At 42.7% G+C, this 24,159-nt stretch overlaps 1 protein-coding gene across 2 annotated transcripts in view; it reads right to left on the reverse strand.

Moving 5' to 3' along the window:
• The window catches only part of KIAA1217 (KIAA1217 ortholog), a 979,280-nt gene extending 966,972 nt beyond the window's left edge, over nucleotides 1-12,308 (reverse strand). Inside the window, exon 1 of one of the 2 annotated variants that reach the window (XM_075315563.1) lies at nucleotides 10,841-12,308. In XM_075315563.1, coding sequence (XP_075171678.1) covers nucleotides 10,841-10,913 — 73 coding nt within the window. In that variant the 5' untranslated portion in view covers nucleotides 10,914-12,308. The remainder of the gene's footprint in view (nucleotides 1-10,840) is intronic. The other variant, XM_075315555.1, reaches the window with a different exon arrangement.
• Nucleotides 12,309-24,159: the final 11,851 nt, after the last annotated feature.

Genomic DNA, 24,159 nt, shown 5'->3' on the forward strand with positions numbered 1-24,159 from the left:
TGACCTCCTTCCTGCGCCACTACGTCAACATCCATCATGACGATTGGTCCACGCTCCTACCTTGGGCTGAGTTCTCCCATAACCAGCACATCAGTGAGTCCACCTCCAGCTCTCCCTTTCAGATCGTTTATGGACTGCAGCCTTCTGTCCCGTTGCCAGTATCCTCGGCTTCCGACGTCCCCGCAGCAGATTCTCTGGTTCGGGACTTTTCAGCCATATGGAACTCTGTCAAGTCGTCCCTAGAACGTGCTTCATTACGGATGAAGAGACATGAGGCGCCTGGATCCCCCGTGTTTCTCCCCAGGTGATCTGGTCTGGCTTGCATCCAGATATGTCCGATTGAAGTTACCCTCGTACAAGTTGGGTCCTCGCTACATCGGGCCGTTTAAGATCATCAGCAGGATCAATGCAGTCTCCTACAAGCTGCAGCTTCCGGCCACGATGCGGATACCCAACTCCTTCCATGTCTCCTTGCTCAAGCCTGTTGTCCTTGGTCCCTTCTCCGCTGAGGTCGGTACTGCTCCCCCTCCTATTGCTGACGATGACATCTATGCGGTAAGGGATATCGTGGCCATGAAGACCGTGCGAGGTCGGCAATTCTTCCTGGTTGACTGGGTGGGTTATGGTCCCGAGGATCGGTCCTGGGAGCCCCGGGAAAATGTTGGCACTCCTCTGATTCGTGCCTTCCTGTCCCGCTTGCGGGGGGGGCGTGGGGGAGGGGGTACTGTCACGCTTCCCGGGCCCCTGGTCCCGTTCTCTGGTCCCCGTGGCCCGCTCCCCGGCGGCGTCCCCTGCTCACCACTCCGGTCCCGGTCTCCTCGTCCCCGCCTGCGGCCTCCATGCGTCCAGCTCCCCGCTCCCGGCGCTCCTCTGCGACGTGGGACTCCCAGCCGGGCGCTCCTGCTTCCTCCTCACCGCTTCCTGGACTGGCTTCTGGCACACGGGCCTCGCGCATGCGCATTAGGGCGCGCGCGCGGTCATTGACCCTTTCTTAAAGGGCCAGCACCCAGAAACAGGATATTGCACAGACAGGTACAGGGTATATAAGGTTTCTCTTTCCTGGTGGGCGGGGCCTGTTCTACGTGTTTAGCAAGCTAGTGTTCAGGTCCCCGTATTGCTTTGCCCTGTGCTTTGCCTTGCATTAACCCTGTCCTGTCTCGTAGAGCCTGTCCTGCCACGCCAGTCGCTCCGAACCAAGTCCATCCCTGGACCCTGACGGTGACTTCGGCGGATGCCCCACCACCTCTGCAGCTCCGCCAGTCTCCAGTCCCTGGCTCCGTTCGGTGACCCGTTCCATCGCTCAGCAGGTTCCGGATCCCGCCTGACCCTACAACCCGGCCTCGGACCCTGAGCCTCGTCACCCGGACTACCGTCCAGAACTCCGTGGGTTCAGCATCATCCACCTTTCCTGCTCCTCTACGGACTGTCCAGCTACCTATAGTGCTTCGGCTGCCGTGCATCAGGACCCTCTGGCGGGGTGACCGGCCTGGCTGCCTCCTCAGGGGACATCGGTGTACGGTCCAGTGCTTCCACCACCCGGACGTAACACCTACCTACTACCCCCCTACGTAGCGCCAGCATCCTTTCAGAGCGAAGTGACCCCGGGTCCACAGGTACTCGAGCCACCCACTAACGAGCCCGGATCCGAGCGGCTCGGCTGCAACCGAGCGCGGGGCGATACATATGGACAGACGCAGTAAGATCCTAAAGTACTCCTGGTGGTGTCACGCTACAAGATGGACCAGATAGAGAGATGTACACCCACTGATCCCAGAGTCAGGCTTACCCTGAGAAGGGAGTAACTAAGTGACTACCCAGTCTTCACCACAGTCTCTGATGGTGAGGTTGGATTTGTCAGACGTTAGGCACCAGGTACCACTCCAGGGCAGCTCCTGGTTGACGAGCTTCACCAAGGGGGCTGATCGGCACAAGGCGAAACCACAGGAGGGATACATTGCCACTAGGGAAGAATAGCGAGGAGCAACCCCTGACCCTTAACCTCAGCAGCCCTGAGATCCTTAGACAGGTTATTTCACCCCTTGTGGCGATCATATTCCTATCCCTGTCTTTCCCTGTGCACAACTCTGACTAGTGCGAAGAGCAGCGGGAACACTAGTCCCACTCAAGGTTAACGACACAGTGTGGATAAGACAGACAGGGGTAAAAGAAACAGCAATCTTACAAAACACACAAAAATACAGGAAGGAAGAAAGGGAATTAGTGAGACAAACTAAAAAGAGATTAAGGGTATGTGCGCACGTTGCTTTTTACCTGCTTTTTACCTGCTTTTTTGCTGCTTTTTCTTCTGCGCTGTTTAATGCCAAAATGGATGTGTTCTTCTATTCAAGCAAAGTCTATGGGAACTTGGGTTTCTTGTTCACACTATGTTGTTCAAAATGCTGCCTTTTTGTGGCAGAACTTTGGTCAAAAACTCAGCTTTTCAAAGAAGCAACATGTCAATTGTTTTTGCCATTTGGGTTTTGCACTGCAAAGCTGAGTTTTTGACCAAAGTTCTGCCACAAAAAGGCAGCATTTTGAACAACATAGTGTGAACAAGAAACCCAAATTCCCATAGACTTTGCTTGAATAGAAGAACACATCCATTTTGGCATTAAACAGCGCAGAAGAAAAAGCAGCAAAAAAGCAGGTAAAAAGCAGGTAAAAAGCAACGTGCGCACATACCCTCAAGGAAGGGAAAAACACCACAAACTTCCACGCAGCAAACTCCAGCTACAGCTCCAAAAAATGACTTCTTAGGGTATGTGCGCACGTTGCTTTTTACCTGCTTTTTACCTGCTTTTTTGCTGCTTTTTCTTCTGCGCTGTTTAATGCCAAAATGGATGTGTTCTTCTATTCAAGCAAAGTCTATGGGAATTTGGGTTTCTTGTTCACACTATGTTGTTCAAAATGCTGCCTTTTTGTGGCAGAACTTTGGTCAAAAACTCAGCTTTGCAGTGCAAAACCCAAATGGCAAAAACAATTGACATGTTGCTTCTTTGAAAAGCTGAGTTTTTGACCAAAGTTCTGCCACAAAAAGGCAGCATTTTGAACAACATAGTGTGAACAAGAAACCCAAATTCCCATAGACTTTGCTTGAATAGAAGAACACATCCATTTTGGCATTAAACAGCGCAGAAGAAAAAGCAGCAAAAAAGCAGGTAAAAAGCAGGTAAAAAGCAACATGCGCACATACCCTTAGTCCTCAGCTCACAAGTCTGCTCCAAAGGCTATGTATAGCTAAGATATCACTGGCAACTCCCTGAGCTGAGAGGAGAGAATTTACAGCGGAGGTGAGAGGGAAAATCAGAACAGCTGAGGCCCGGCTTTTCATCTTGAGTTGGGAGACCAAATGAACTGCTTAACTCTTGCAGCACCGAATTAAGGAGAATTTGCACAGCCAGCAGATTTAACCACTGCAAGTATGCCTGTAGCCATGCACTGCAATCTCCTGATACCTGAAACAGAGGGGACCACTCTGCATCGTGGTTCCCCTCATGACATTTGGTGACAAAACTTTATCATTTACTTGTATTTCTATGCATAATATAACAATAGAGTCCCAACCACTATATAAATATATCAACAAATTATTAGGAACGGAATTTTAGACTTATTGTGATGACAAAAACAACTGGATACTTATTGTAAAGAGAATTTTTATGTTCAAAGAAAGTAAAAGGGGTTTTTAAGTGAGAGATGATGCTGATTGCCGGGAGGAACCGAGGCCGAAGCCACTGTCAAGTACTGCGCTCCAAAGACATACTGATAGGGATTGTAGATTGGGAGCCTCAATGGGCACAGTGATGATACCTTTAAAGCGCTGCAGAATTATTGGCGCTATATAAGCAAGTGAAATATATAATAAATGTATCCTGTTTTAATTAGTAGGACACATGCGCCATACCTATCAAGTGTTGGATAGTTGCATCGGCAAATGTTCTGCGGCATTTCTAACTCCAAATGAGAAACATTTTATAATTTCATTAAAAAAGATCTGTTTTTTAAGATTAGTAAATTTGCATCGCTTTAGTAGAACGAACAGTATACAGGAACGCTCTGTACCCAGTATATAGGAACGGTCTGTACCCAGTATATAGGAACGGTCTGTACCCAGTATATAGGAACGGTCTGTACCCAGTATATAGGAACGATCTGTACCCAGTATATAGGAACGGTCTGTACCCAGTATATAGGAACGGTCTGTACCCAGTATATAGGAACGGTCTGTACACATACAGACTCTGATACTGGAGTAGGTGTCAGATTATAGCATACATACTCTATCTATGTGATTATATATTGTATGTATGGGGTTATATACTGTATGTATATGATTATATATTGTATGTATGGGGTTATATACTGTATGTATGTGATTATATATTGTATGTGGTTATATACTGTATGTGCTTAGATACTGTATGTATGTGGTTATATACTGTATGTGATTATATACTGTATGTGCTTATATACTGTATGTATGTGGTTATATACTGTATGTGCTTATATACTGTATGTATGTGCTTATATACTGTATGTGCTTATATACTGTATGTATGTGGTTATATACTGTATGTGATTATATACTGTATGTGCTTATATACTGTATGTATGTGCTTATATACTGTATGTGCTTATATACTGTATGTATGTGCTTATATACTGTATGTGGTTATATACTGTATGTATGTGATTATATACTGTATGTGGTTTAATACTGTATGTATGTGATTATATACTGTATGTGATAATATACTGTATGTATGTGATTATATACTGTATGTGGTTATATACTGTATGTATGTGATTATATTCTATTTGTGGTTATATACTGTATGTATGTGATTATATACTGTATGTGAATATATACTTTATGTATGTGATTATATACTGTATGTGGTGATATACTGTATGTGCTTATATACTGTATGTATGTGATTATATACTGTATGTGAATATATACTTTATGTATGTGATTATATACTGTATGTGAATATATACTTTATGTATATGATTATATACTGTTTGTGGTTATATACTGTATGTATGTGATTATATACTGTATGTATGTGATTATATACTGTATGTGGTTATATACTGTATGGGGTGATATAGTGTATGTGATAATATACTGTATGTATGTGATTATATACTGTTTGTGGTTATATACTGTATGTATGTGATTATATACTGTATGTATGTGATTATATACTGTATGTGGTTATATACTGTATGTATGTGGTTATATACTGTATGTGGTGATATAGTGTATGTGATAATATACTGTATGTATGTGATTATATACTGTTTGTGGTTATATACTGTATGTATGTGATTATATACTGTATGTGGTTATATACTGTATGTGGTGATATAGTGTATGTGATTATATACTGTATGTATGTGATTATATTCTGTTTGTGGTTATATACTGTATGTATGTGATTATATACTGTATGTGGTGATATACTGTATGTATGTGATTATATACTGTATGTATGTGATTATACACTGTATGTGATTATATACTGTATGTGATTATATACTGTTTGTGGTTATATACTGTATGTATGTGATTATATACTGTATGTGATTATATACTGTTTGTGGTTATATACTGTATGTATGTGGTTATATACTGTATGTGATTATATACTGTTTGTGGTTATATACTGTATGTATGTGATTATATACTTTATGTGATTATATACTGTATGTATGTGATTATATACTGTATGTATGTCATTATATACTGTATGTGGTGATATACTGTATGTATGTGATTATATACTGTATGTGGTGATTATATACTGTATGTGGTGATATACTGTATGTATGTGCTTATATACTGTATGTATGTGGTTATATACTGTATGTGGTTATATACTGTATGTATGTGATTATATACTGTATGTGCTTATATACTGTATGTATGTGCTTATATACTGTATGTGCTTATATACTGTATGTATGTGATTATATACTGTATGTGCGTATATACTGTATGTATGCGCTTATATACTGTATGTGCTTATATACTGTATGTATGTGGTTATATACTGTATGTGGTTTAATACTGTATGTATGTGGTTATATACTGTATGTGGTGATATACTGTATGTATGTGATTATATACTGTATGTGATTATATACTGTATGTGGTGATATACTGTATGTATGTGATTATATACTGTATGTGATTATATACTGTATGTGCTTATATACTGTATGTATGTGATTATATACTGTATGTGCTTATATACTGTATGTATGTGATTATATACTGTATGTGGTGATATACTGTATGTATGTGATTATATACTGTATGTGATTATATACTGTATGTGCTTATATACTGTATGTATGTGATTATATACTGTATGTGCTTATATACTGTATGTATGTGGTTATATACTGTATGTGGTGATATACTGTATGTATGTGATTATATACTGTATGTGGTGATATACTGTATGTATGTGATTATATACTGTATGTGGTGATATACTGTATATCTGTGATTATATACTGTATGTGATTATATACTGTATGTGCTTATATACTGTATGTATGTGATTATATACTGTATGTGCTTATATACTGTATGTATGTGATTATATACTGTATGTGATTATATACTGTATGTATGTGATTATATACTGTATGTATGTGATTATATACTGTATGTGATTATATACTGTATGTGGTTATATACTGTATGTGGTGATATACTGTATGTGATTATATACTGTATGTATGAGGGCCTCTTAGATGGAGAAGAAAAGTCCTATCTAAGTAACCAGATGACTGGACTCCATCACCTGAACCACTATAAGCATGGACATCACCCACCATATCCCACATATCCCACATATCCCACATATCCCACATATCCCACATATCCCACATATCCCACATATCCCACATATCCCACAGCAGGTTCTTTCACTGCCAAATCTGAAGTCTGATTCCAGGAAGTTCCATCTTGTAAACCACTTTTATTTTTATTTTTTCAACACATAAAAAAAATACTTAGCAATAAGTTTTATTTACAAAAAGCCCATTTCTCTTTTTCTCTCACTATAGTGCCTATGTAAACGTATGTGTCTCCATGGTTACAGACTACAAACAAAGCTTGTGTAGTCTGATTTTACAGTCAGTCTCCTCCATCTGTTGTCTACTTATTACTAATCAGTGCCAAATATTAGTTAGTGAAAAGGAAGGGAAAGACCTCCTGTACACGCTCAGCCATGATGGTGTACTATGGTGGGTTATTATTTTGCCTGTAGTTATATTTTTACTGATTTTAGGAGTGTTGCCTTGTTGTTCTGTGTACAATACATAAGTTCGATAATTGAATTAGCCCATTTCCTGACTGTTCATTCATTACTCCCCTGTCTCCAAATGCTGAAAATCACCCCCTGTAGTGCCCTTGTCTTCAGGGAGGCCTGAAAACCAACCTACCTCTTTGCCTACCCCTGGATATAAGGATTGAACCTGAGGAGGACATAGAAGCAGTAGTAGATGGATCACCTGTGGGACGCTGATGCTAAGGCCAGCACCCCAGAAAGCTTGGAGAAACTCTGATTACTCTGGTAAAGACTGCTGGAGGAATGTGACTCTCATCTCCCGGGCATTTATCCCGTTACTGGACTACATCCGTGTTCCTGGACTATTTTACCCTCTGTGTGGTGGATTGTTTTATGGACCTTTTGGTTTATATGGCATAAAGGTTCTTGGGATTGTTCACTCATCTCTTGCTCTGTTGTGTGATACCCCGTGACAGATGCACTTTTTAATTTTGGTTGCAGAGTTAGACTTGGCCTTTATTGTCAGACCTAAGAGCATACATTACCGAGGGCTCATATAAAGATACATAAACTTTCCTTTAAAGGGTTATTTATGTTTAGCAATGTTCATAAATATGTGATTACTTTCTGAGAATGAGGCTGCATAGTTCCCTATGTGAATGCACTGATGGCCATGGATATGTGCCACCACTTCATGCTAAAGGATCACTTTACAGTCTTGTTTTTGGGGATTTGTGGACGTCCCAGCATTGCAGCCCCAGGAATCAGCAAGTTATCACTTATCCTGTACCTAGGAAATCATTTGTTAAAATGGCAAAAACTTTTTAAAATAAAACACCATCATGACTTGTTTTTCCTTTTGGTGTAATGGACTTGTTTTGTAGAACCAAGTGCTAGGCAGGTCTAATGTTGGTGATCCCACTTATATCATGCCAGCTGTCTCCACTATCTCCCCTCGGAAGTACCCCAAGAAAAGAGCTCCGCACTAATAAGGGTGGTCCTATGCTGGAGTTCTCCGCTACATAACCCAAGGAAGCCCTGTCCTCCTAGAACTGACTGAGCTCATATGTCATGAAATCAGCCATAAGAATGGATCCTGTAGAAATCTGCTGGCAAAATGATTTTTGCTGAATCTGTTTTTTAACATGGGAGTCTATGGAGAACGGATCTGTTACCTGATTGCTAATGTGTTTCCCCGAAAATAAGCCCTAGCTGGAGTTTTCAGCATTTTCAGTGTAAGGCTTTAATATAAGCCCTACCCCGAAAATAAGCCCTAGTCGCAGTTCAATAATGAAGTGTTCATGCAGCTAAAAAAGTTAAAGATACTGCAAGACACTTTATTATAGAAAGCAGACACCCCCAAAAGAGAGAAGAAAGAAGACAGAAGACCCCGCGATCATAGTCACCAGACACCGAACGGGAGGACCTGCAGTAGATCGCACACACAGTCACTACATCCAGTGATTGCTTCTGGGTGGCATAAGGACCTGGAACACAGTGCAGTGGAGCATGAGGACCCTTGGGTGGAACGCATGGAGGACTCAGCGGTGGAACTCATCGAAGCGTTCCACTTGCAGGTCCTCCATGCGTTCCACCCAAGGATCCTCACGTTCCACTGCACTGCGTCCCAGGATATGTGTGTGTGTCGGCCAGAACCAAGGGAGAATGGCATGCACCATACCTGCTGGGAGCGCTTGCTGAAGATCGCAAGAGGACCGGGAAGCGACGCAGACTCCCAGGGTCTGGTAAGTATAACTCTCCTGGGAACGGAGATCTACATTTTTTCAGGGGCAAACTTTCTCCCAACCGTGTTTCCCCGAGAGTAAACCCTACCTCGAAAATAAGCCCTAGAGCTTTTTCCGGGGCAAAAAAAAAAAATATATAAGACAGTGTCTTATTTTCAGGGAAACACAGTATTTATCTCCCATTTGTAACAGATCTTATAGAACAAAAACATGGCTAAGTAGCAATCCATTAATGGATCCGTCCTCCATAAACTCCAATGTTAAAAAAACGGATCTGGCCGACATCAATTATTTAACAACGGACAAAAAAGTTTGCACAACTTTTTCTTCGCAATGGATCTCTGCAGGATCCGTTCTACCGGGAGATTATAGGACATGTGAACTCAGACTTAGAATGTTACTTTTACCTTTATGGAGCAGATGAATTTCACTGATTGTTTATATTGATACATTTCACTATTTCATCATCACTGATGTTATTTCTATCTTTTATGTCTAAACGCCTGTACACCTTGTACACTGCCATTTATCTATTCTGTTTGCCCTTTCTAAATGGAAAACACAAGTGGAAAAAATAAACGGAGGTGTGAACAGAGTCTTACGCTGGTTTTCAATACAAAAGACCAATTTTAATTTACAATAGATTTTATAAATCACTTATTAAATATATCTGATAAATATGTAAAATATAAATATATGTGATAAAGCTGGAGTGAGGAATACCGGGCACTGCTAATCCACGTATGGCTGAAAAACTGCGCTTCCTCTGAGGAAAAGATCCGGGTGCGTGTCCTGGAGCAAAGGCAATGCAGAATCCACAAAGTAGAGATGAAAAGGTCGCACTCCAAAGGATCTGGGTATAAGTGAAGCTTTATTCCAAGTTCACATCAGGGATACAGGTGGTGAGGGAGGGTGGGGGTGTGCAACGCCGGATGACGGCGGGCCGTTTCGCAAGTAATTTGCTTCTACGGGTCTAGTGCAGGCAAGGACACTGTATCCGCCCTTAAATACAAGGTGATGCAGGTGCAGCGTCATTGCGTGAATAACGTGTAATTAAAAACAAGTATACTAGCTGTAAATTTATCGAACAGGCATAGAAACTTAATATATATATATATATATAGATTTTTTATATATATATATATATATATATATATATATATATATATATATATGTGATATGGAGAATACATGGAATGCTTAAGTATTATTGTAGATAAATAATATAAATATATTTGGAATAGTTGATAATACCATAAATATATACTGTATTTTAGTAAATAAATATTAAAACATAAACATAAATAAAGTAAGTGCAAACAGTAGTATAAATATAATATCTAATTCCTTTACCTATGTCTTCATAAAACAGGTAAATCTGGTGCTAAATCCGAAGAAATACGCCCCTGTTATATCTGTAATTTTAGATGGGGACAATCATATACTGTATAATGTGTATCTGCAATTAACCCATTATACATCTGTAATATTGCAAAGTGATGAGACAGACAGGAAAAAGTTAAACTTTGCATTCTCACTTCAAGTCTAGAGATATAGGAACCTAAAAAAGCTGAAATAGATAAGCAGTGGCCACAATCTCCAGAACATGCACCAGGAGGATTAGGCAATCTCAAATCATCACACAACGAACATAATAATTGAAATCCCTGGAAGACTCACTCAGGGTTGTGGAGATGCTATGGACCTTGCCAGAAATTGTAACCCATACTTGCAAAATCATAATGAGTACACCTTACTCAACCATGAAAAGTTCTTCACACTTACTAGGCAGCTTGAGGCTTCCAGTTCTCTGAAGTCCTGGAGACAAGTTGAAGAACTGGACTCTGTGTGTAGCCATTCCACTGTGTATTCCCTAAAAGGTCCAAGTGGAGAAGTCCTACCTGCAGTCTCAGGCTTTTTCCTCTTAGAAGCTGGTTAATATTTCTCTACAACAATTGGACATGGAGATCAGTTGATTTATAGTAATTCACTTATCTTGATTGGTAAACTCAAGGATAGACCTTTAGATTTGTCCAAGTTAGATTGACAGCGGTTCTTACCTAAAGAAGGTCTGTGAGTAGAAATTTAGTCCCAGGATTTGAGTAGTTCTTGCTTTTGGGAAGGTCTTTGAGTACAAAGTTACTCCAAGGATTTCAGAAGTTCTTGATTTTAGGAAGGTCTTTAAGTAGAACGTTACTCCAAGGATTTGAGTAGGTCTTGCTTTTGGGAAGGTCTTTGAGTAGAAAGTTACTCCAAGGATTTGAGAAGTTCTTGCTTTTGGGAAGGTCTTTGAGTAGAAAGTTACTCCAAGGATCTGACTAGGTCTTGCTTTTCGAAAGGTCTTTGAGTAGAAAGTTACTACCAGAATTTGAGTAGTTGTTGCATTTAGGAAGGTCTTTAAGTAGAAAATTACTACCAGGATTTGAGTAGTTCTTGCTTTTGGAAGGTCATTGAGTAGAAAGTTACTACCAGGATTTGAGTAGGTCTTGCTTTTGGGAAGGTCGTTGAGTAGAAAGTTACTACCAGGATTTGAGTAGGTCTTGCTTTTGAGAAGGTCTTTGAGTAGAAAGTTACTCCAAGGATTTGAGTAGGTCTTGCTTTTGAGAAGGTCTTTGAGTAGAAAATTACTTCCAGGATTTGAGTAGTTCTTGATTTTGGGAAGGTCTTTGAGTAGAAAGTTACTCCTAGAATTCGAGTAGTTCCTACTTTTGGGATTCAATCTAGAGACTTCTCTGCAAACTCATAGTAGGTATGTCACTGGTTAATAGTCCACTTGTGGCTGAAGACTGTTCCTACTGAGAGGATCCCTACTGAAGAGGAGATAGTCCCTGGTGGTGGAGATCGTCTACAAATTGTGCCCCTCGCAGAAAGAGGTGAAAGCCTAGTGAGATGCCTTCAGACTTGGCTCAGGTGTCTGCAGAGTGAGCTGGTGTCTGTTTTCTTGCCCACATGTATTCCCAATATCCTGATGGAAGTCCTTGGTAGTGGGCACTCAGATGACTGGAGATGAGGGGATGGGTGACTCCTGTCCTTATGCAGCCTTTGTATCCCAGCAGGGTGGCTCTGTTTTCAGCTTGTGCTTTAGCTCTGCGGGTTCTTTCTGTTGGAGTTGCAATTTTGTGTGCATGACAGGACTGCAGCACAAGCAGTCGCTGCTCTCCCTCCTCTCTTCCTTCCTTGCAACGACTTTCAATTCACCTGGATGGAGAGGCAGAAGCAGGGCTGCTCTAGGTAGGCATGCATCTGAGAGGGGGGCGTGTAGGCTTCTCCAGATCTGGCTGCCTGAGCAGGAGATGCATGCACCCAGTGATGATGACTAGAAGATCAGGGCTTTGCATTTGCAGCCCCCCTTCAGAAGACTGCTACTCTCTCCTAACAGGGACTGCAGTCATTACGTCATCTCTGTGCCCACCAATTCCCAGAGTGGCACACAAAGGGTGGCTAGGGGTGTGATGGCAGAGATAGCCTGAAATGTGCGATATCTCCTTAAGATTCACACTTTTCTCTACTTAAAAAGTTGTCAGTATGAGAATGCAGACATCACAATGGACCCTAATGATAGATTTGCTGTAGGTAGCGCATACATACAGCTGACAGCTGCTATAGCACTAATATATGATAATAGTGCTGCAATTGCCGGCTCCTTATTTGCACTGGCAGAAGATGCCCCCTCCCTTATCTTGTAGACGCTCCATATCTTGCATCGCTCCTAGGACTGTTTATTGGCTGCCACACATTAAATCTGGCTATAAAAGGGAGGATTTTATAGTAAATTAATGTCGTAAATCTAATAATTTCATCACTGGTTTTTGTAAAGCGCTGAGACAGATGAGTCCCCAATACTGCACTGCTGCCTGGTGGCAGAAAACCACAGAACCCGACTATAGAGAAGGAGACATCAATCAGAGGAGATCAGAAAGGGAAAGTGGTTACAGAATGCTGAGAGACAGCTGCTGTGCTTAATGGGGGACTGCTACCACAAAAGCATCTATCCAGTCATTTATGGCAATAATATGTTTTAGGAATTTATCATTTTTTTATATTCTCCTATCAATATTTATATTACGAAAATCATCCAGTATTGTAGATTTCAGTCTCTATAATAAACTAATAATTGTGTTCTGTAGAGATCAACAAACAGTCATCTCATTATCATCACAGGCGGGATTACCAAGGAAATAAGTTCCTGTGATATATAGAGATTACACAAGATCCACCTTCACAATAGGTGATATCCCAGCTCACCTTCTCCCCATCTCTGCACAGGTTACACAGCAAGTGTCCAATATTATCCCATTCAAGTCTATTGATTTCCTTTGCCTATGTGGCAGCATATATAGGAATGTTATATGTGTGTATAAATAAATCTACATCTGATTATCCTCACAGGCGGGATTACCAAGGAAATAAGCACCTGGGTATATACAGATTACACAGGATCCACCCTCACAATAGGTGATATCACAGCTCACCTTCTCCCCATCTCTGCACAGGTCACAGAAGCAAGTGTATAAATATTGTCCCATTCAAGTCTAATTGATTTCCTTTGCCTATGTGGATGCATATATATGAATGTTAAATGTATGTAAATAAATAAATATATATTATCTAATTATCATCACAGGCAGGATTACCCAGGAAATAAGCACCTGGGTAAATAGCGATTACACAGGACCCACCGTCACAATAGGTGATATCACAGCTCACCTTCTCCCCATCTCTGCACAGATGGCACAGCAAGTGTACAATATTGTCCCATTTAAGATTATTGATTTCCTTTGCCTATGTGGCTGCATATATATAAATGTTATGTGTGGATATATATATATATATATATATATATATATATATATTATCATCTGACTGTGAATCCTACATGTCATCCAAGGGCAGAATTGCCAAGAAAATAAGTACCTGCTTTATTTAGAGATTGCACAGGAAATAAGCACCTGGGTAAATAGCGATTACACAGGACCCACCGTCACAAAAGGTGATATCACAGCTCACCCGCTCCCCATCTCTGCACAGATCACACAGCAAGTGTACAATATTGTCCCATTTAAGATTATTGATTTCCTTTGCCTATGTGGCTGCATATATATAAATGTTATGTGTGGATATATATATATATATATATATATATATATATATATATATATATATATATATATATATTATCATCTGACTGTGAATCCTACATGTCATCCAAGGGCAGAATTGCCAAGAAAATAAGTACCTGCTTTATTTAGAGATTGCACAGGAAATAAGCACCTGGGTAAATAGCGATTACACAGGACCCACCGTCACAAAAGGTGATATCACAGCTCACCCGCTCCCCATCTCTGCACAGATCACACAGCAAGTGTACAATATTGTCCCATTTAAGATTATTGATTTCCTTTGCCTATGTGGATGCATATATATAAATGTTATGTGTGTATATATATATATATATATATATATATATATATATATATATATATATTATCATCTGACTGTGAATTCTACATATAATCCAAGGGCAGAATTGCCAAGAAAATAAGTACCTGCTTTATTTAGAGATTGCACAGGATCCACCTTCTCAATAGGCTTCACAGCTCACCCTCTCCCCATCTCTGCACAGGTGACACTGCAGACACTCAACATTATCCCATAGAAATCTATTGACTCCCTTTGCCCATGTGGCTACACATATACATGACTGCCTATTTATATATATACACAGCACATGTTATACACATATATATATGTATATGTATATATATATATATATATATATATAATCTCAATCATATATACAGTGCCTACAAGTAGTATTCAACCCCCTGCAGATTTAGCAGGTTTACACATTCGGAATTAACTTGGCATTGTGACATTTGGACTGTAGATCAGCCTGGAAGTGTGAAATGCACTGCAGCAAAAAAGAATGTTATTTCTTATATTTTTTTTTTAAATTGTGAAAAGTTTATTCAGAGGGTCATTTATTATTCAACCCCTCAAACCACCAGAATTCTGTTTGGTTCCCCTAAAGTATTAAGAAGTATTTCAGGCACAAAGAACAATGAGCTTCACATGTTTGGATTAATTATCTCTTTTTCCAGCCTTTTCTGACTAATTAAGACCCTCCCCAAACTTGTGAACAGCACTCATACTTGGTCAACATGGGAAAGACAAAGGAGCATTCCAAGGCCATCAGAGACAAGATCGTGGAGGGTCACAAGGCTGGCAAGGGGTACAAAACCCTTTCCAAGGAGTTGGGCCTACCTGTCTCCACTGTTGGGAGCATCATCCGGAAGTGGAAGGCTTATGGAACTACTGTTAGCCTTCCACGGCCTGGACAGCCTTTGAAAGTTTCCACCCGTGCCGAGGCCAGGCTTGTCCGAAGAGTCAAGGCTAACCCAAGGACAACAAGGAAGGAGCTCCGGGAAGATCTCATGGCAGTGGGGACATTGGTTTCAGTCAATACCATAAGTAACGTACTCCACCGCAATGGTCTCCGTTCCAGACGAGCCCGTAAGGTACCTTTACTTTCAAAGCGTCATGTCAAGGCTCATCTACAGTTTGCTCATGATCACTTGGAGGACTCTGAGACAGACTGGTTCAAGGTTCTCTGGTCTGATGAGACCAAGATCGAGATCTTTGGTGCCAACCACACACGTGACGTTTGGAGACTGGATGGCACTGCATACGACCCCAAGAATACCATCCCTACAGTCAAGCATGGTGGTGGCAGCATCATGCTGTGGGGCTGTTTCTCAGCCAAGGGGCCTGGCCATCTGGTCCGCATCCATGGGAAGATGGATAGCACGGCCTACCTGGAGATTTTGGCCAAGAACCTGCGCTCCTCCATCAAGGATCTTAAGATGGGTCGTCATTTCATCTTCCAACAAGACAACGACCCAAAGCACACAGCCAAGAAAACCAAGGCCTGGTTCAAGAGGGAAAAAAATCAAGGTGTTGCAGTGGGCTAGTCAGTCTCCTGACCTTAACCCAATTGAAAACTTGTGGAAGGAGCTCAAGATTAAAGTCCACATGAGACACCCAAAGAACCTAGATAACTTGGAGAAGATCTGCATGGAGGAGTGGGCCAAGATAACTCCAGAGACTTGTGCCGGCCTGATCAGGTCTTATAAAAGACGATTATTAGCTGTAATTGCAAACAAGGGTTATTCCACAAAATATTAAACCTAGGGGTTGAATAATAATTGACCCACACTTTTATGTTGAAAATTTATTAAAATTTAACTGAGCAACATAACTTGTTGGTTTGTAAGATTTATGCATCTGTTAAAGGGAACCTGTCATCAGAAATTTCGCCCAAAAGCTAAAAGATTCCCCCTCTGCAGCTCCTGGGCTGCATTCTAGGAAGGTCCCTGTTATTATTGTGCCCCATGTGAGACCAAAATAAAGCCTTTATAAAGTTCTACCTTTTTGTATGCAGCTTCTGTAAATTCGTCCCGGGGGCGGGCTCTCTGCCGTCCGTTATTCTGCCCCCTGGTCCTGTATGCCGCCCCCATCGCGCCTTTCCATATCTGATGCACCGCCCACTGCTCCAGCCATCCCCGCGCATGCCCAGTGCCAGTCTCACAGGACTGAACAGTGTGACCGCTGGTGACGTGTGCGCAGGCAAGTGATTATGGTCGGGGCTGTGACTGTTATCAGCAAGTACCCGGCCATAATCTCGTGAGCGCGCAAACCTCTCCAGCGGTCACACTGAGCTCAGTGTAGATGCTAGACTGTATGGGCTGCTTCCAGGGATGACGTCCCTTTGTCATGTGATAGGGGCGTGTTCGAAATACTATCACGTGACTAAAGGGACGTCATCCCTGGAAGCAGCCCATACAGTCTAGCATCTACACTGAGCTCAGTGTGACCGCTGGAGAGGTTTGCGCGCTCACGAGATTATGGCCGGGTACTTGCTGATAACAGTCACAGTCCCGTCCATAATCACTTGCCTGCGCACACGTCACCAGCGGTCACACTGTTCAGTCCTGTGAGACTGGCACTGGGCATGCGCGGGGATGGCTGGAGCAGTGGGCGGCGCATCAGATATGGAAAGGAGCGATGGGGGCGGCATACAGGACCAGGGGGCAGAATAACGGACGCCAGAGAGCCCGCCCCCGTGTCGGATTTACAGAAGCTGCATACAAAAAGGTAGAACTTTATAAAGTCTTTATTTTGGTCTCACATGGGGCACAATAATAACAGGGACCTTCCTAGAATGCAGCCCAGGAGCTGCAGAGGGGGAATCTTTTAGCTTTTGGGCGAAATTTCTGATGACAGGTTCCCTTTAATAAATCCTGCTCTTGTTTGAAGTTTGCAGGCTCTAACCTATTTGCATCTTATCAAACCTGCTAAATCTGCAGGGGGTTGAATACTACTTGTAGGCACTGTATATTCATATTATCTGACTTTACATATATATATATGAAAATATAAAATCACCGCAGGTAGAATTATCACACAATTAAGCACCTGCGGCAGATAGAGATTACATAAGATCTACCTTCACAATATGTGATATCACAGCACACCCTCTCCTGATTTGTGCTCAGGTCACATAGCAGGCCACAATATTATCCCATAGAAGTCTATTGTTTCCCTTTGCCCATGTGGCTGCATATATATGAATGTTATAGTATAAGTTTAAAAAAAAAAAGAAATACATAAATTATATATATATATATTTATTCTTTTTATTATTATTTACTGTCTGGTTGCAGATTTTATATACAGTGTATATATATATATATATATATATATATATATATATATATATATATATCGTTTTAAATACCTAAAAAATTAATAAATAAATAAACAAATATATATATATATATATATATATATATATATATATATATATATGTGACACTTTAACTTTACAATAGTGCAACATAACAGAATTCATGTACAGGTTTAGTATTAGAAGAAAGCAGCCATATTCTGTATAACCTTCTTGTAGACAGAACAGATGAATTTGAAGGATATAGGGGCATTTTCTTTTACTTAAATGCATGAATTTGGGGATTAAAATATATTTTTGTATTTCTGTTATATGCGCAGTCTTACACTATCTATTGCTGGCTGCAGATGGAGTAAACTTTGAATCCATCAGTAAGTTCGTCCTGACAGGAGAGTTTGCAACTCTTTTATCTGTCTTTTTCCATATTCATTTGTACTGATTTATGACCGCAAGCCACATCAAAGTTGAATTGACTAATGTGGTCGTAAATCAACTAAGAGTAGTTCAGAAAAAAGACAGATAACAAAGGAGCTCACTGACGGATCCTCAGTTTACTCATTCTGCAAGGCAGGAAAACAAATGCCTGTAAAAGCCAAATGGTGCAATATTTGTAATAAAATCCAATGCCAAAAATAATTTATAGCCCAAAATACATGTATTTAGGCAAAACAAAAATTGTCTCTGGTCTCTGATTGAGCTTTTTAAAATGACATAAATGAGATTGTATCTGCTGAAAGTGAAGGACAAGGGGCAAAAATGCCTGTAGTGCTGGGATCTCAACCTCGGTGTAGTAGAGCCTCTCTCATCATCCTTCTGCCGGATTCATCCCATGGTTCAGATCACCCCATTCTTCAGTCCTTCGGCTGCTAATGTCCTTTAATCTGAGTTCAAGGCCTGACACTATTTAATCATCATCTGAATAATTAAGCCCGGGCAGCGCTTGATTAGACGGTCGCACTGAATTAATAATTCACTGGACAGAACTAATGCGCTCACAGTGGATAAGAGGATCATACAGAAGTGACTCCAAAAATTAAAGGGATTCTGTCAGCAGGTTTTTGCTATGTAATCTGAGAGCAGTATGATGAGACCCTGATTGCAGTGATGTGTCAATTACTGGACTGGGTGTTACTGCTTCAATAAAATCAGTGTTTTATTAGCAGGAGATTATCACCACAGGACTAGGAGGTCCAACCCCGTTCCCAACACTGATTAGTAGCTTTCTGTCACTATACACAGAAAGCTGCCAACTAGTGGTGTTGGTGGGCTTACACTCCTTAGCATTCTGAGCTCTGCTAGATCTCTTTAGTGAGAGCGGCATAACTAAGCACCCACCGTGAAGCGGACACCAGGTACTATTCCCAGGGAAGTGACCGGGAATGTGGCAGCTGACCCCCAGGACAGGTGATTGACACAGGAATAGATGGATACACGCAAGGTAACTGAGGCAGGCTGGACAGGCAGGTCCGGACAGGAATGGTGGGCACGGGAGGGGCACACAGGTATGGGAAGGCAGGTACTGGAAGACGGGAATAGGGATAATAGGACAGGAGCTCAGAACCAGACAACCAGCTAGGTAGCAGACTGGAACACTAACTGACTAATTAGAGGCATTGCACAGGCACCTCCCCTAAAGGGAGGATGCCTTAAATACACTGTGCCTCTCAGCCATAGGCTGAGAAGCATTTCCTGGAAATAACACGCTAGCCCTTTAGGAGGAGGGCTGGTGTGCACGTGTACACGTCTTAGGTTCACTCATGGGAACCCAGGCCCTGGGAGGGGAAGGAGGCAGCAGCACACGAGGATGGCTGGGGGAGTGTGGGGGAGGACGCAACCTGGCTGGGGTGGTGAGTAAGTCGATGTCTCTGCAGAGACACTGGCGCTACAGAAAACGGTGATGGTATCAAAATGACAGCAATCAGCCCAGTAAGTGACTCATCACTGGAATCAGGATGTCTGCCCCTACATTATACTGCTCTCAGATTACATAGCAAAAACCTGGTGACAGATTCTCTTCAAGGTTTTTCATAATTTTAAAAATTTAAATATCTCTACATAATCAACCTATTGCTCCTCCCCTCCCCCTTAAGGGTAAAGTCAGTAACAGAATATTTGTTAGGTGCCCATCCTCATGGGTATATGACAATAGTGGCTACGGTCTGAATGGATGCATCTATAGCGCCCCACAGGGCAGGTGCGGTTAACCTACTCGTCGCCGGGCTGTCGACTGGCGTCGTCACGGGCGGCCTTAGCCCGGTTCCGTTGTCCTGAGGCGTACAGAAAATGGCAGGGGAGAGATGTTGGGGGTAGTGATGAGGTGTTTTTTGTGACGCCACCTGTGGTATGCGGCCAGGGAATGGGCCGCCGCTGCTGTCTCTGTCCTCCGGGAGAGATGGAGGTGGCAGCCAGGGATGGTATCGCTCTCCACAGGTAGAGCGGGCCCCGGGGAGGATTATGAGGGGAGTAGTAATGGCGGCGCGGAGCGGCAGTACCGGTAATAAAGAGTCTGAGTCTATGGCTGCAGTTCCAGGTTGTTTACTCACTTTTGTACGATGCCGCTCACCCAGGTAATACCGGTCACTTGCTATGATGGGCTCTGTAAAACCCGAATCCCTTTAGAGATCAGTCCCGTTTGGTGTTCGGTGGGTTTCTCCTTGTAACGCTTGTCTGAGGATCCCCAGGCTTGAAGCTACGAGTGGACCCTGGGTTCCATGAGATGTACACTTGTCCCTATATGCAGGTGCCGCGGTTCCAATGTGGGGCCCGGCTTGAAGCGAGACCCCATATCCTATATGGCACTGTTCTGTTGGACGCTGTATGGTCAAGGAAGCTTGAAATTTTTCCCGTCCAGGCAGATTTTGGAAAACCAACGTGAAGTATGATCTTCCCTAGGGTCCTGCTGCCCTGTGTGGCGTTGGTTCTGAAGGGAGCAGGTTCACTCTCCCCACGGCAACCGTGTGAACATTCTCCTCTTTCCCACCGGAGCACCTGTAGATGCGACTGCTACTGGAGAACTCTCTAACTGTTGTAATGGCTCCTGACTCCCCCTGCTGGCTGCACCTCCCCCTCCCAGGTCCTAAGCTAGTGGGACTGGGGCCCCTGTTAAGGGCATCCTATAAATACCTCTCTGTCGGCGACCCCTTTATTACCCGACCCTAGCCCAGTCCCCAGTTACAGTTACATTTAAGTGATAAGGAAGTAGCAATTAGAGACGACTTTGATTGTTACTGTTAGAGGCAGGTGCTGGGGTGACAGAGGTGACACAGGTGCTGGGGTGACAGAGGTGACACAGGTGCTGGGGTGACAGAGGTGACACAGGTGCTGGGGTGACACAGGTAACACAGGTGCTGGGGTGACACAGGTAACACAGGTGCTGGGGTGACAGAGGTGACACAGGTGCTGGGGTGACACAGGTGACACAGGTGCTGGGGTGACAGAGGTGACACAGGTGCTGGGGTGACACAGGTAACACAGGTGCTGGGGTGACACAGGTAACACAGGTGCTGGGGTGACAGAGGTGACACAGGTGCTTGGGTGACACAGGTGACACAGGTGCTGGGGTGACACAGGTAACACAGGTGCTGGGGTGACAGAGGTGACACAGGTGCTTGGGTGACACAGGTGACACAGGTAACACAGGTGCTGGGGTGACAGAGGTGACACAGGTGCTGGGGTGACACAGGTGCTGGGGTGACAGAGGTAACACAGGTGCTGGGGTGACACAGGTGCTGGGATAACACAGGTGACAAAGGTGCTGCGGTGACACAGGTGCTGGAGGTGACACAGCTGTCACCTGTCATACACCAACACCCACTCCATAATGTAGTACATAGTGATGGGTACAGCCGCACTGTAAAAGTCCGGATTTGCGTGTGTTCAAATGTACCCACCGTGTCTGGACCCAGAGTTCTCAGTGAACTCGGGTAATAATGTAGGTCTGGCAACTCGGGTAATAAAAAAAAAAATAGAGGAAAAATAAATAAAATAAGAATAAAGCAGGCGCACTATTCTTACTGAGTCTCCGGAGCGGATGTAACTGTTTAGGGGCTTCTGATCTACTTCTGGGGCTGCTCATTAGCTTCATACATATTCACTGCTTCCCCCATCCACCGACAGTTCCCCCTTCCCCCCCCGAATTTTGATACCTAGCCAAGATAAAGCCGACAGCTGGGACCTTGTATTCTCAGGCTAGGGAGACTTATGCTTATTGGGCCCCCCAAGCCTATAAATAGCAGCCTGCAGCTGTCCAAGGTTGTTTCATCCATTAGATGCAACAATCCTGAAACTTTATCCAGCTCCGTCTAATGGATGCAACAATCCTGGAATGTAACTCAAATCATCCCTTTTGCCCTCGTGCGGTGGCAATCTGGGTAAAAAGGGGCTCATCACACCTCACAGCTGCCACTAAGCCCTAGATTAGTAATGTGACGTGTCTATGAGACCCCCCATTACTAATCTGCAAATGAAAAGAAATAAACACAAATTAAAAAAGCTTATTTATTTAAAATAAAATACATAAATCCCCACCCTCTTTCACCCCTTTATTATCCCCAAAACACCCAGGCCCAATGTACTGCAGAGGAGGTCATGCAAAGATTCCAGCTCCGCTACATCTGCAGTGACCGCACGGCCATAGAACATGACCATCCGCTGTGAGCTTCAGGCAAAGAATGAGCCGCACAATGAGCAGTGACGTCACTCAGGTGACCTAATTGAACTAAGCGACCTCAGGTGAGGTTACCTGGGATCACAGTTGGAGGACTGTGGGAACCTCCAGGTGTGACCGCAAATATAATTGGGCAACTATAGTGCAGCACATTACACTACACACCATAGTGCAGCACATTACACTACACACTATAGTGCAGCACATTACACTACACACTATAGTGCAGCACATTACACTACACACCATAGTGCAGCACATTACACTACACACTATAGTGCAGCACATTATACTACACACTATAGTGCAGCACATTACACTACACACTATAGTGCAGCACATTACACTACACACTATAGTGCAGCACATTACACTACACACTATAGTGCAGCACATGACACTACACACTATAGTGCAGCACATTACACTACACACTATAGTGCAGCACATGACACTACACACTATAGTGCAGCACATTACACTACACACTATAGTGCAGCACATTACACTACACACTATAGTGCAGCACATTACACTACACACTATAGTGCAGCACATTACACTACACACTATAGTGTAGCACATTACACTACACACTATAGTGCAGCACATGACACTACACACTATAGTGCAGCACATGACACTACACACTATAGTGCAGCACATTATACTACACACTATAGTGCAGCACATTACACTACACACTATAGTGCAGCACATTACACTACACACTATAGTGCAGCACATTACACTACACACTATAGTGCAGCACATTACACTACACACTATAGTGCAGCACATTAAACTACACACTATAGTGCAGCACATGACACTACACACTATAGTGCAGCACATGACACTACACACTATAGTGCAGCACATTACACTACACACTATAGTGCAGCACATTACACTACACACTATAGTGCAGCACATTACACTACACACTATAGTGTAGCACATTACACTACACACTATAGTGCAGCACATTACACTACACACCATAGTGCAGCACATTACACTACACACTATAGTGCAGCACATTATACTACACACTATAGTGCAGCACATTATACTACACACTATAGTGCAGCACATTACACTACACACTATAGTGCAGCACATTACACTACACACTATAGTGCAGCACATGACACTACACACTATAGTGCAGCACATGACACTACACTACACACTATAGTGCAGCACATTACACTACACACTATAGTGCAGCACATTACACTACACACTATAGTGCAGCACATTACACTACACACTATAGTGCAGCACATGACACTACACACTATAGTGCAGCACATGACACTACACACTATAGTGCAGCACATGACACTACACTACACACTATAGTGCAGCACATTACACTACACACTATAGTGCAGCACATTACACTACACACTATAGTGCAGCACATGACACTACACTACACACTATAGTGCAGCACATTACACTACACACTATAGTGCAGCACATTACACTACACACTATAGTGCAGCACATTACACTACACACTATAGTGCAGCACATTACACTACACACTATAGTGCAGCACATTACACTACACACTATAGTGCAGCACATGACACTACACACTATAGTGCAGCACATGACACTACACACTATAGTGCAGCAGATTACACTACACACCATAGTGCAGCACGTTACACTACACAC

The sequence above is a fragment of the Anomaloglossus baeobatrachus genome, chromosome 6, assembly GCF_048569485.1.
Source record: "Anomaloglossus baeobatrachus isolate aAnoBae1 chromosome 6, aAnoBae1.hap1, whole genome shotgun sequence".
NCBI classification, from domain to species: Eukaryota; Metazoa; Chordata; class Amphibia; order Anura; family Aromobatidae; genus Anomaloglossus; species Anomaloglossus baeobatrachus.